The sequence below is a fragment of the Amphiura filiformis genome, chromosome 6 (assembly GCF_039555335.1).
Source record: "Amphiura filiformis chromosome 6, Afil_fr2py, whole genome shotgun sequence".
Classification (NCBI taxonomy): Eukaryota; Metazoa; Echinodermata; class Ophiuroidea; order Amphilepidida; family Amphiuridae; genus Amphiura; species Amphiura filiformis.
Genome location: NC_092633.1, coordinates 11,004,551 through 11,020,128, shown reverse-complemented (window position 1 = coordinate 11,020,128; position 15,578 = coordinate 11,004,551). Strand labels below are relative to the sequence as shown.

The 15,578-nt window shown below is 35.9% G+C and overlaps 1 protein-coding gene across 1 annotated transcript in view; it reads left to right on the top strand.

Annotated features, from left to right (window-relative positions):
* The first annotated feature begins 966 nt into the window (after positions 1-966).
* LOC140154960 (proline-, glutamic acid- and leucine-rich protein 1-like) overlaps positions 967-15,578 on the top strand; it is a 29,579-nt gene continuing 14,967 nt past the window's right edge. The window contains exons 1-8 of the mRNA XM_072177622.1: positions 967-1,131; positions 7,804-7,865; positions 9,266-9,371; positions 10,013-10,162; positions 11,267-11,398; positions 12,674-12,824; positions 13,305-13,431; positions 14,457-14,544. Of these exons, the coding sequence (XP_072033723.1) occupies positions 982-1,131; positions 7,804-7,865; positions 9,266-9,371; positions 10,013-10,162; positions 11,267-11,398; positions 12,674-12,824; positions 13,305-13,431; positions 14,457-14,544 (966 nt within the window). The 5' untranslated portion in view covers positions 967-981. The remainder of the gene's footprint in view (positions 1,132-7,803; positions 7,866-9,265; positions 9,372-10,012; positions 10,163-11,266; positions 11,399-12,673; positions 12,825-13,304; positions 13,432-14,456; positions 14,545-15,578) is intronic.

Genomic DNA, 15,578 nt, shown 5'->3' with positions numbered 1-15,578 from the left:
TTAATCGGCACATTAAAGATACATAACACTTTAAACTTGCTGCTTGCTTTGCATCAATTATTGACTTAAATTCTTCATATTTATCGCTAAGAAATAGAGCTTCAACTTCCGAGAAGTTGTTCTTTCTCAGACGCTTATTTGAAGGCTTACTCATGGTGGACATTTTGTTATGATTTGCCGTAACAACCTTGTAGGCCTATATAGCTTACAAAATACACATGTAATTTTATTAACGAAATCTCAATGAAGACCATCAGCAATGAGTCATTACATTTTGATCATTTTGACTGTGGTTCAGAGCTCAAGTATAATAGACATGTATTATATAAGCCTATTGTATTAGATGTTACACAACTGTTGAAGGCCATAGCACCCAAAACACCCAAATAAGTTATCAGCTAAATATTTCTAGTTGATAGCTAGTTAGCAAAGTGTTTAGCAAGGTTTTATGAATAAGAAATTAGTTGATTGCTACGTAGCTATCAACTAGTGGATTTAGCATCTTGCTAAGCACTAGTTGGTTGCTAATTTAGCAAGGCTTTATGAATATCGGCCCTGGTGTCGCCACTGCTTTAAACAGGCATAAGAATTTTCAGGCTTTGCCTGAATTCAGCTCTTTTGTTGTCCAAATTTACACATCATTTTTAATTTCCTGTTTTGGGTCTAATTTTAAGGCCAAAAAGCACAGTCAGGCACTTTCAGAAACTCCGCCATTCTCCGAGCTCTCCGCTCAGTTCGCAAAAGAAGTGCAAGGTAGGCCTACACTCTTATTGTTCAACTTTTAATTTTTTTAAATTTTTTTTTATCATTCATTGATTCATATTCCTGTTCTGGTAATTGAAGGCTAATTGGATTGCTTCATTTGCTTGATGCTTGCACCACATCTCAGTACAGTAGCTCTATAGTAGAAAGCAAATCCTGCTGTTCTGGCAAGAACGGCTTGTCATAGTTGGGTTACGCGCTGTATTTACCAGGAACAAAATGGCAGCGACCAGTAGCGTGCACGTTGCCGACCACATTCGGTCAACATTGTTCAATATTCTTGTAGATCCTGAAAACGACAACCAGAAAGACACACACTTAACATCAATATTGAAGTTTTCACACGAGTTGAAGCTATACTCTGACGAGGTTAGTGGTCAGTTTTGTGCATAGTAGCTCATGAGATTAGTTAAGCTTACCGTTCACACACTTCAATCTTCATGACTTGACCGTTCTTAGACCGAATATTCAGTCGATTATACATACTATAAAATCGACTGAAGTGTTCCTACTGCGTTTGTGCATGGTGTTATTGATGTCACTTTTGAGTTTAATTTGTCTCACCTGCATATATGAGCTCTCCAAATTGTTGCTTGTATACAGTACAAGGTTTGGGTGTGCAATCGACGTAAAAAGCCGTTCTGCATTCGTTAAAAAAAACCAATTTGTAGTCACGTCTTGAGCACAATCTCGTTGTGTCTTGCCTGTTTATTTTTAAATGCAAAATGGCTGACCTTAAAGGTTAATTGATTGAGTTGACCTCATACGTAATGCATATTGATCATCCATTTCTCAAATAGGGGTGTTTTCTATCACATTGATGGACGTGCTGACCATTTCATCAGGCGGCATAAGAAGCGCTAACACGTGACGTCTGAGGCTGGCGAATATACATGGCTGACAGCCCCGTTCAAAATACACGGTTAGCAATTACAAATGGAAAATTAACATACTTGCAGTGTGGTACACGGTCGCATTACCCGACGGTTTTAGAGTAAGATAATTTTGCTTTGACACCACATAACAAATTTAGAATTGTTTATGAAGATTTCATGAATATGTGTTAATCCAATGGCGACCTCAAAATTAGCGATATCGCTTCCATCACCGCCTGGTGACGCTGGTGGAATTTCCTAGAATTTCCCTCAAGAAATAATGGAATGAACCATATCCTTTGCAAGATGACACAGGTCATACCGGGTCAACCATGATCAATTTTGACAGGACAACGTGGGTATGGAACTCTCCAACTGACTCGCAAGAAAGGGCCAAGAAATTTCACTTTTTTCAGTGCACATCGAGAAACCTGAAGTATTGCAATAGAGTGAGAAGTAAGTGGTTATCACCTATAGGTTCACAAAGGGAATTTTAGACGGTCATAAAAGGGTGAAAATAACGTGTAAAACAGCGGATGTAAATACCGACATCCTTCTCAAATCTAAAACATAGCGTAATAGTACGGCACTAGACCGTTCTGACGTTCAGTACGAGCAGAGTATAATTATAATAGTGTATGAGTAGTACAACAAGTCATACCACAAGCGGCTAGGGGACGCAGGGGTAACCTTGTCAATCAAATGCTTCATCTATGGTGTCCAATACTTAATCCGATTAAGTGATCAATCATCAATGTATAGGTATGCTAGGTGAATTCAAATTTGCCATCAAACTGCATCATTTTACATATCAAATTAAAGCCATTGAGTAAAGAAAGCCAAAACTGAAAACATTTTTGTCATAGCACTTTCCGTAACAAAGTTACATCTTGTCAAAGATTGACTTTCATCAAAAAGATTCTGCTAGCAAAATTCCCCAAAAGCGGCATTTAGGGGTGTTTCTAGAATAGTCTCATGGCGATAGCAGCTTTTAATGGAACTGCTATCAAAATCCTCTAAAATTCCATATGCGACTTGATTATCACCATAAAAATCATATATTTGGGTCAAGTGAAGTATAGAAAACATTTATGTAGGTTTCCTTCACCGGCCTATTCTCGAAAAAAATTCAAATTTCCATGTAAATATGCATTGTGTTTGGGTCCCGGTCTCGGCGAATTTCGCTGACTAGCAAATGTGTTACTGTTAACTAAGGTTTGCCTGGGATACCTACAATGTATATCGATCATTTCGATAAAAATGGGATCAAGATCATGGAATTATTAAGCTCTGGCGGCGCGCTTTAATACCAATACTTTACGAGGTGATTCAGCCAGGTACATGGATTTAGCACTCAACAACATTGCTTACTTTGCTTATTCGGGTGATTTTCCCGAACCACTACAGCTCTCCATATATCCTCCAGTCATAAGCCTTAAGCATCATATTCCGAGGAGCGGAAAGACACCAAATTGGTGTTTTATGACCTTTGACATTCTTTTGTGGCGAGGGGGGGGGGGCCAAAGGCGGCAAATTTGAAACTGAGATACGGGCAAAAATATGGGAGTAAAAAACAATAAAATACATAAGAAAATAGACATCACGAAACCTTATAACTTTAGAACCAAGTATGCTAGACCTTTGGTGTTTTCAGTAAATGATAGCCTAATGTTACTACAATGTAATAATTATAGTTTTCAAAAATGCCTCCTTTGGCCCCCATGGAGCAGATCGTGTCACATGACTTAATTTATTCTTTATGATTATGTTTAAAAAAAAAACAATAATAAAAATATAAACAAAATAATGATAATATTATAAGAATATAACATATAAGATTTCTTTTACTTAGTATTTAAAGAAATTAAACATTTTTTTATCATAGGCCTAAATATGAATTCGTAACGTTATACCAGAGAAATGTTTTCAAAATGCGCTTTTTTCTTATATTGTTAATAATATCAATTTTGAATTATGTCCAATTATCCCAGCAAACACAAAATTTTTTCGAGTTTTCGACATCATTCGCAAAATGTTAGAAAGGTTGCCAGAAAATGTTTAAATGTCGGGTTATATAAAGGATAAAGGGAATAAAACTTATCAAACATTCAAAAACATTTTTTTGTTAACTGCAAATATTCTCAAACATATCATTATTTAAGTGGTGACAAAATATTTGGCAAAAAATGTTTGCAGAAAATATTTTTCAATAACATTAATTTTTGAAAACATTTAAAAAATATTTTTGTAGTGTGTTTCCATACAAAATGTTTTAAAATGTTTTCATGACCTTAACCTGACATTTATTTAACCTGACATTTAATGTTATTAACACGTTTTTACCAAAACCAAAACCCAAAAATATAGGCCTAACCTGTTTAAGGGGGCCAATTTTATGCCTATTTTTGCATTTTTCTCAAAAATTATAGCGCAGTGGTTACAGGTAAGGTATATTATAGGGGCAAAGACTACAACTACTGCACTGAAAATTCAGCAACTCAAGGCAAGTAGTTATTGATTTATTGATCAAATATTGGTTTTCCTCATTTTTGACTGTAACTCCACAACTGTTGTATGTGCTGAAATAAAATTTCCAGTGCATTAGTTGTAGTCCTTGCCCCTATAATATGTATATCTTACTTGTCACCAATGCGCGATAATTTTTGAGAAAAATGCAAAAATAAGCACAAAATTGGGCAGGGTGGAGTACCCCCTTAAAACGTTTAAAAAAACATTTTGTGTTTGCCTGGATGGCATTTCAGACCTTCACATTAAAATGTAGATTTAGGTAGCTTTATAATTATAAATGGTCAATGATTTAAAGGAGGATTCCGTGATCCTAGCATCCTCTTTTTATGACATTTTTTAGTAGATATCCATGAAAAAAGCTTATTCCCAAAATTCCAGTTGATTCCGATTTTGCATTTGCGAGTTATGCATGATTATGTGTATTACACTGCTCCATAGGCCACTGTTGTAATTTCGTTCTGGTATACAAATTCAAATTTGACGATATTTTTGCTAAACGAAATAATCTGCAAGAAGTATTTGGTACATAAACATTATGTAGCCAGAGGTTTCCAGTGGTATAAAAATCTCAGCTTTTTTTGAGAAAAGTGGGTGGATGAGGCTGTGGATCACGAAATGCCCTTTTAAGGTTACACGAAGAAACATATAAAAAAACGTATAAAAGACATATAAAGTTGTTCTCTAAAACCGTGTTTTATCAGCAATCAAATATCGCAGTGAGTCAAATGTTGGTGCATGGATGTATCTTTACATTATTTTTGTGTGTTTATACAAATTTTTAGAATCCGTTTGAAAATCCTTCGTTTAAATAATTTTTACGCACCATGTTCACAAGATCAAAAACGCGTTCCATGATGCAGTTTTTTTCAAATGTTCGCTCCGTATAAAACCACGCCGAGTAATTGTTTTCTCCTTTTTTGTATTGTACTATAAATTGACCAAAGAAATAATGTTGCCATGGGGAAAAACCAAATACAGTAGGTACCGATTAAATTTTATTAGCCCGTTTTTGGGAACAACTTCGAGAATCTTGTACCACAAAACACTGTTATGTTACATTATCGATATCTGGATTGTGGAACGTTAATTTTGATTTCTAACTGCCTACATTATTTCTCAAATGTCTGTCGCTTACTTTACCATTTGAATTTCACTCCAAATTTAAGCTACTTTTGCAAAAAACGAGGTTTTTCGACATCGATACCTCCAACATCTACAGCGGTAATAAGCTTGTTTATCATAAGAGCCTGTTATGCACTATTCCATAATAGTCAGTTTGAGATCAATCAATTTCATATGTACACCACCAGTAGCTCAATCGGTTTGCGCGCCAGACTCACGATCGACTATATAATATTATAGTTTTTGAGCTGGAAAACTTTGGTACATGTTCGAGTCCCTATGTGGTCCGTTCCATTTATTTTATTTTATTTTTCTCTCACTTTTTTTTCTTTTTTCTTGTTCGTTTCTTTCTTTCTGACTGCAGCGATTGATTGTTTTTGCCCTTTTTTTTTTTCATTAGGCAAAAAAAAAAAATTGTTTGTTTGTCCACATCCGACCGACCGTGTACCCTGGTCCCGACCGTGTCTTTTTTTTTTTTTTTTTTTTTTTTTTGCCATCGATGGGACATCTTATAAAATAGTGGTTAGTATAAATTTGAAGAAAGAAAATGTAAAGAAAATGAACAGTATAACATGCAGAACCATCTCAAGAGTTAAACCAGTAAAGTGCTGTGTGTTTTGACTTATTTACCAGTCTTCAATTTGTCAGTTTCAAGTGCAATATCTGTAAAAAAAATTTTTTTTAAAATCTGACCTACCGACCCAACTGTTTCATAAGCCTCTATGGACAAACAAACAATTTTTTTTTTGCCTTATATAATTCAGGAATTTTTAGGCTATAGGCCTACTAGTCTAATACTAGCGCGGCCTATGAATATATTTGTACAAATTATAGGCCTATTAACAAAATATTGGTTGTTGGTTTTGTTATTGTTGTTGTAGTTATGGTTGTAGGCCTATATATTGCATAATCAGGGTATAAATAGGCCTACTAGGCCTATTATAGCCTATAGAAGCATTAATTTATCATCCAGGATGATTTTAAAAATTGAAAATTTAGAAAATCCAAAGGAAAATTGCCGAAACCGGCTGCCCACAATCACCCCCCCATCAGCCCATATGGTCCTATCATGGTCGCCCCTCCCTATCCCTGCAAATATAGGATGACTCACGAGCCGCGGTTTGACTGTGGCCCTAGTTCAAATTGACACACTATTGTACGTGTGAGTTCATTCTTTTCTGCATGGCTGTTTCCATTATTAACTTACGCCCCTCTGGAATCAAGCCTTGAAAATCAATTGTATTTAACCTTAACATAAAAGTTAGCGGGTATTATTATTATTATTATTTATAACATTGTGATGATTTTTCATTATTATTATAAATTTTTATTTCATTTCAAATTGTAATATTTTATATTTATTTAACTTTTATTCCATGCAGATTTATGTGCACACATTAAACTTGGTCAATTTCACACAGTGGTCCTCTGGGGATTAAATTGCCTATCGATTGGATTGATCATGGATATAAACGTAATGGTGATGTCATAAGCTTCTTTGATGGACAATAGAATAACCATGGATTGACAAGGTTACTCCTGCGTCCCCTAGCCGCTTGTGTCATACCCCAGGGTCATACCTAGAATATTTTCTCAATTCGAATTTTATCCTTTCTAGGTATGGAAATGAGTCAAGGAAGCCAACATTTGCATTATAAATATTTCCAGAGATCTTGCTGTTCTTAAGGGCCAATTTTGTGCCTATTTTTGCATTTTTCTCAAAAATTATAGTGCATTGGTTACAGGTAGATATGTATATTATAGGGGCAAAGACTACAACTACTGCACTGAAATTTCAGCAACTCAAGGCAAGTAGTTATTGATTTATTGATCAAATATTGGTTTTCCCTCATTTTTGACTGTAACTCCACAACTGTTGTCTGTGCTGAAATAAAATTTCCAGTGCAGTACTTGTAGTCCTTGCCCCTATAATATACATATCTTACTTGTCACCAATCCGCTATAATTTTTGAGAAAAATGCAAAAATAGGCACAAAATTGGGCAGGGGTGTAGTACCCCCTTAAGTTAAGGCCAATAGTATAATCAAAATGAAAGTTTTGGGATCCCCCTCCCAAGAAAAATCATGCAGATGGAATGGGGCAGAAAAGATACCTTTATCACCAAGCCGTAGGATCTCCTTAACTGATATCATTCCTCTTTTGTTTCAATAGTTGTGTCAATATTTTAGTGCACACACTGCTACAATGTAAGTCAAAATCTCCTCTGACCTGCTGTTTTTTTTCTCAGTAAACAAGGTTTGTTGTATCGGAATCAGGAAATGCACTTACTTGCTTTCAGCAAACATTGTTGCCTTTGTCAACACTCGATGATGAGTTATTGCTACGGTACTGGGAACCAATGCTAGTAGATGGCGTATCTCCAGCGCAGTTCTTAGTGTTGCCAGTTGATTTTCCATCTGTGGATTTTCTTGAACCCTGCTATAGAAACTCTGCTTTGTTTTGATTTTATGTCATAATATGAATTTCAAGTCAATCTTATCATTTACCTTTATAGAAAGCCAATGTGCAGAACTGGATCGGTCATTTGAATCAATGCCTTGGTGCTACAAAAACAAGGTAAGCTTCTGTATTTTACAGTTGATAAAATATTTTAGATTATCTAAATATGTGATTAGATGAGTAAGGTGAATTATATTCATATTAATATTTTATTATCAAAAGGTGACCCGAAGGTCAAATTACATGATAAATTTACAAAGATAAAAACAACAAACATTCAAAAATATTTTTTAAAGAATAACATCTATAAAACACATAAAATGGTATAAAATGTCATTTACAGAAACTAATATTGCACTTTTAAAATAGTATCATTAAATATTAATAAATAAAAAGAAAAGGAAAGAAACACATTGCATAATACACTTCAGAAAAGGGGGGTGATTGCATGGCCACTGTGCATGCAGGATACAATGAGCACATGAATAAAAAAAGAAAAATTACACATTACTTGTTTAGCAGGTCCACAAAGTATGGTATGGGACTATTTTGGAAGCAAGAGGTTCTGAACCGCAGTTGGGTGAATTTATGAAACTCTCAAATTTACACCCAAATAAGGATACTGCTTGCCTAGTAGAAAGATAAAGGTGTATTTTACCTTGCGCAAATGGTAGGACCATTGACAGAAATGGTTCATATTTGTGACATGATCAAGGGAAATGAGTCGCATGTCGACCCTAGTCGAAAATGAGTTTCACATATGTTGCTAAAGAGAACATTTAGAGCTTTCAGGAACTGAAAACCCCATGTTGATACGACTTTTCTTTGCGAAATTACGTCAATTTATCAATAGCTGAAAACAATATAAAAACAAAAGAATTTCATAACACTTTCTTTGCCAATATCTCAAAATCAATATTAGCGACATCCGACTCATTTCCCTTGATCGTGTCACATTTGGTGCACATTTATTGTGTATTTCATGTTCCCAAAATGGAGATATCTCTGATTACACAGACAAATATTAACTCTCTATGAATGGGATGGTTGAAATATAATCACAAGGGGAATTGTTCCATTCCATGAGCCGGAGTGACTAGTGGAATGGAACAGTGAATCTTTCATGGAATGGTGAATGATTATATGAGACCTGATCCCATACAATGAGCGTAAAGTTGCATATTGGTAGTTTTGAGACCTACTGAGTTTCTTTGTTTGATGCACATGTATGTACAAGCCAGTATTGCTCTATTGTGCATGTTGTGCCCCATTCACAAAGGAAATACTACTGGCATACAGAATGCACCATTCATAGAGACATACTTCTGGCATGTACAGATCTATGAAATGCGTTAAAATTGATCTAAAAACTACCACTCCCACAAGATCACACCAATGGATAATGTGATAATTCAATTTGAAATTGCTACTTCCCCTGTGGAAGATATTTCCAAATTTTCCACTGGGGAGTTAGGCTTTACATGGATTAGCCTTAAGACGATTTCTTGCATTTGCAGGTTACAAGGCCTTGGTTTGTTGGCAGTCATAATTGACCAATGTTCTACTCAAGTTTTTCAACAACATTGTGCATCATGGGTGAGACTACTGATGCAGATATTGCAGGTAAGACATTCTTTACATATCAAATTAAATAATGATGACTATACTTCACCTTAGCAGGCCATAAAACAATGCAAGATACAAAATATATATGCAAGGATTGGAAGTAAACGATGCAAGCCCAAGATATTATGATTTTAAAGATTTTCATAAAGCTCAGGCAAACTGACATACATGTATAATAAAATGAGAGTGCAAAAAAATCTGAACTCACTGTGGATTGGGAGTGAGCCCTGGTCACTTGGTTACCAGTTAATATCTTATACCACTACACTTCATAGATGGTAGTCAGGTAAGCTTACCTAGTCATGAATGCCCACTCCCTCACTGTGTCTTAGCGGCATTATTAAATTATGAAGAATGAGGTGTAAGACAGTAACTTATATCAAATTGATGGAACACACCAAAACTCTTAACAAATTTGGATCATGCTGAATGAGTATTTAAAAATGAGTGTTCTGTTTCCATGTTATGTTCTTGCTCAAATCAGTTGGCAATTATTTTATCAAATCATTTTAAACAGAGAGAATTCAACATATAATGCTATTTAAACTTATCAGTCGAAGATGATGTAATTGAAGTCAGATCCCAGCCAGGATCAGATTTGGTCAAATTAACTGATCTCATGTTTTCTTTTGTTCTAGTCTCATGATTCCATAGAGATAATACATGTAGCTTCCAGTTCCCTGGCAACTATTCTTAAGATTGCATCTGATATGGCAGAATTGTCCAGGGATCTTTCAACCAACCACATACCTGGGATGATTAGTACAATTACTACTCTTAAACCTCAAGTAAGTAGTCTGTTTGTTGTACCAGGGAAATTAGCGGAAATGGAGCATGTCAGTTCACAAGTCAAATTAAAGACACAATCTATCATAGCTTTTGGAACTTATCATGGCATTTTTATTTTATTTCTGAAAACTTGCAATTGCAATATCTGCTTTATCTTGTTGTTTTGTTTGTTTCTCTTTGTGCAGTGACGTAAAAAACAAAAAAGAAAACAGACACTTTACATTGACATTACAATGACCTTAAATAATTATTCAATGCCAACTATACCGATGTGACAACACATCACAATTATTGTGTTGGTCCAATTCTGGTCAAAATATACAGGGAAGTACAAAGTTTGCCAAACCCACAACTTTAGAATGCATTTTAAGGTGCAATTGCAATCACCAAAATGTTCTTTTGAAATTTTACATGCTGAATTGTATTATATCAGCTCATATTTGTATACTTTATTAATATTACCATTAGTGTGCCTGCACCTGTGTTTGTCCATCAGCATTTGTCTCGGCTGTCCAGATCATGCACTCCCATCTTGTCTTACCCTACTACTCATTTCTACTTTGTCCAGTGTTCTTAAGGGGGTACTACACCCCTGGCCAATTTTATGCCTATTTTTGCATTTTTATCAAAAACTATAGCGCTTTAGTGACAAGTAAGATATGTATATTGTAGGGGCAAGTACTACAACTACTGCACTGAAAATTCAGTAACTCAAGGCAAGTAGTTGTTGATTTATTGATCAAATATTGGTTTTCCCTCATTTTTGACTGTAACTCCACAACTGTTGTCTGTGTTGAAATAAAATTTCCAGTGCAGTAGTTGTAGTCCTTGCCCCTATTATATACATATTTAACTTGTCACCAATGCGCCACAATTTTTGAGAAAAATGCAAAAATAGGCACAAAATTGGGCAGGGGTGTAGTACCCCCTTAAGAGTGACCAATATTTTTTTAGATCTGATCGGCTCCTTATCGTTTCCTGCCATGTAATTTGTTCATGCTATTATAAATTAAATACCTTGTACCATACATGGTGACATAAAGAATCTTGATCAAAGTTGAGTCCTAACTAAACTGCTTTTTGCAATTATCTTTCCTTCACAGCTCCAGCTCTGTAGTTTGCAGGTATTGTCAGCATGCTTATCCAACTTTGCAGGACCTTGTGGAACATTCAAGAATAAACTAGAAAACTACCTGGTGGCAGCAATTCAGTCATCCTCAACAAATATTGCATTGGTAAGTGAATCATCACTCTAGCTTCTTTTGTGATGTTACAAAATGTGTGTACAATTTAGCAGAGCATGATGTAGTGGTATAATAAGTTGGAATTCAAAAAACTAGTTCACACTCATGGAGGTAGTGAGCTGCTTCTGATATCTAAAAGATACAGTGGCACTTTGAGAGAGATTTGTAACATTTAGAGCCCTTAACCTTAACCCCCTCAGGGCTTTTTCGCGACGGGAAGGGAAAGAAGGAAGGAATAAAGAGAGTTGTTTGCTCTGGGAGGGATTCGAACCCGAGACCCCTCGCATGCCAAGCAGTGGGTTGGCGACACCTTGCCACTGGTCTTGGGCTTCGCTGGCCAGCGAAACCGTGCCTATATATCACCTAGGGCGATTGCGTCATCACACCACGTGGGATGCACACACAAACAGTGCACATATCAAGTAGTATTTTGTAGTACTTGGTCCTGTTCAAATATTGAGATAAGTAAAGATGACATTCTGGAGGAAAGGTATGGGTTCTATAATGGAGCTCCCATGCCTTTTTAAGGGAGTCATTTCTACTATGTGTCCCTGATTTTTCTTGGGAGGGGGAAATAAAATACCCAAAACTTTTGCCTTGGTATATTTTCTGCCTTAACTCAAGAACCACAAGACTTATGGAAAACTAAATATGTGACACGATCTGGTCCATGGGGGCCAAAGGAGGCATTTTTGTCAATTGAGTTACCCCGGTACTATAACTATTACCTTATACAAACATTAGGCTATCATATACTGAAAACACGAAAGGTCTAGCATACTTGGTTCTAAAGTTATGAAGTTTTGTGATGTCTATTTTCTTTTGTATTTTATTGTTTTTTTACTCCATATTTTTGCCTTTATCTCAATTTCAAATTTGTGGCCTTTGGCCCCCATGGACCAGATCGTGTCACATATTATTATTGGCTTCCTTGACTATATCCTATAAGATCAATGTATTAATATTTAGAAGTACACTGCAGTGTTTTAATTAAATTGCTAAATCTGGAAAAATGTGGTCATCCTACTTGGCTTAACAAATGTGGTAAATAAATTTGTGCCCTCAATGTGTATTTGATTAATGTGAAACTCCTAAATTGGTTTGATGGGCTAAAAGCATTTAATTTGACTGCTTTTATGCATTGTCTTAATGTGTCAGCATTTTCTTTTTCTGTATGTTAAAAAATATTAGCATGCAAACTCTTTCTTTTGCAAGCTGCATAACTCTGTAAAACATTTTGTTTTAATAACTTGTTTTTTCATCCAGGCTGCGTGTAAGTGTTATATCTTATTACCAGGAGTAGGTGGGGGTGGCACCGGGGGTGCCAAGCACACAGAAGCATGGGATCAATGCTGTGATAAACTCATTAATACAGGACATGGGATTTTGGAACAACTCTATCAGGATGTGGAAACAGGTGAGTGAAATAAAAAGTTTTTATCAAACCAATCAAAGAAACTGACTATTTTCGTGCTGACAATTTCGTCAGTGAACCACTGAGTTTTTCAGCGCTTGTATTAATGTTGTGATGATCCAACAGGTGATGACTGGCGGGAAGTTATGTCACTTTCGGTCGTGATATTAGTCCTTGCAGTCTCCAAAAGTGATCATAAACATGACTTAGATTGTAAATCCCCTCATCCATCCACCTGAAACGTGAAATAATGCAGGCTTGGCAGGGATTTTAAACTGATTTCCATCACATGTGTGACACATAGACAAAAGAATGATGAAAGTTGACAACGCAATACAATATAGGATCGATTTTTAAGCAGCTTTTATCCACCCAATTGGGCAGTCACTGCACCAGTTTGGCCAAATGAATTCTGACCATCGTTAATAGGTTAAAACACAGGAGACTACAATCATTTTGGTTAAAATTCTTTTTTGTCACTAGAATCATATGCAGCAGTATCAAGCGAGACCGTCAAGCTAGCGTCACCTCCAGAAACAGAGCCCCATAGGTCTACTTGTCTTCTACAACAGTTTGAAGCAATATGTACATGTGTGCAGAATTTGCTTGAGTAAGTATCCAGTATTACATATCAAATGTTTTGTCATTTACATGAAGTATTTGACAAGTCTAGAAGCTTGCACTAACATATGGCCTACTTTTGATAACAAATAGCATCATAATTTACCAATATTCTCAAATATGGTTCAAGAATTATTTTGTACGAGGCTGACACTATCTGAATATGTATATTTGCTTTATAGTAATTCAAGGCAATGGGAAATCAAATTATAATTGGAGTCATAATGCATGAGCATGTGAGTGCTACAAAGGTTTATGCCAGATGTGTTTGCCAGATGAAGCATGCAGTCAAAGTCTGAACTTGCCAATTTATTTTCCATCAGTTAACAACATGCAAACATGGTACTTGGGGGTTAAGGTTTTCTCAATCTAATTCAATGATCTCAACAGATCATAAAATTTTGGCAAATGATCCATTGCCTGGTTTCTATTAATCTTAAACATTAGATGAAGCAAATCTAAACTTTTCACTGGGATTAAGAAGCAGTGGTGAGAATCACTGGTTACTGCATAGAGTTTGAGAAAAGTAATTGGTTGAATGTTGTAGGCATGCAGCGTTATCCACTTGTTAAGTGAGTTGCCTTCTGTTCTGACAACTGCATCCTTTGAGCAAGACAATTTGAGAGATCAATAATATCTGGAAAGCCGTCTGAATTATCATATGGTTAGTAGGAAATGTAATATGTGATCGATTTGCCTCCACAAATAAATGAATGCAGCGTAATGACTGTATGAAATCAGTATCAAATTCAAGTTGTTTTGTCCAGATTATGTGCGCCACAACTTTTGGTAAAGTTCTCTATGTGAGGGTTTCCCATTGACTACCTGGTTTTGTCCACACACAAAATCCACAAGATGAATATCATACAATCATTGGAAGTGGAATTATTTTGACTAGAATTAAATACCAGAATGCAATTATTTAACACCGGAAGAATTCCAAACTGAAACCATTATGGTTTAAATTTCAAAATTATATGATAAATATGATCATTACTTTTTACTATGTTTCAGGGAAGATTTTCCAGTGCATGTAAACATCCCAATGGAAGGGATCCTCACCATGTGTTGTAGAACAATGGCTGTCACAGGGAAAATGCTGGTAAGGAACACATTTACGCCCATTACACAATTTGGCCATATATGAGGAGAGCTCCGATCTGGTGGCATATGCGAAGGGGAAGATCATATAACATTGTATAAAGTTACATGTAATTTTTCCTTTCATGTCTATTGTTAGTTGGAGGCTCTCCTTATCATGTTGAGGAACTGTTCAGTGGGCGAATAAAGCAATTTAATCTACTACATCAGCTGTTTTTGATGCTTTAAACACCTGTACACAGGGTTTGATTTACTTTGCATTGCAATTTTTAGCGAAAACATTAGGTGCTGTTCTTATGATCTTGTGATGTCCCCTGGTATATCATAAGAATGTTGAGTTAATATGATTTTCTTTGTGAAATGTTCTATACGATCATTATTTTAATCATCTATGGTTTTAAACAAGACCAAATAATCAGGTGATACATTTTTATGATTGATTGAGGCATTGAGCGTCAGACACCCTCAGCCAGCTAATTGGGAGACAGGCTTAATTGCCTACGGGCTGAGTATAGACCTTTGGAAGCATGGTGGAAAAGTTGAGGTCTTAGAGCAAAACCTGTGCAGCAAATGCACCCAAACAAGTGATAGAAAAATGGCGAAGATAAACTACAGTCATAAAAGGACAGTTAAGTACCTTAATTAACTACTACCTATGTCACAGAGCCAGTGCAGAAGTCAATTAAATTTGGGAGTATTTTCATGAGAAAGGCTGCTGACAAATTTCATCATGAACATGGTTTTAAGCTTACTTCAATGGTACTGTCATGATCATTTTATTCAATGCTTATTGGGATATTAACACAGTGGATCTTATAAGCTCATGAGTTAACAAAGTTATCACCAAGATCCTGACCTGAGGCTGGGTCTCTCTACGAACTTTTTAGTTAATTCATAACCTCATTAATATACGCGAAGCGTGTCATCCAATCGAAAGAAATTGATTGCCTGACCGCGCACTAATTGCGAGGTCATTAACTCACAATGACTCCTGACGCGCAACAATGACTTCTGCACGCGTATGTGTGTATAAGC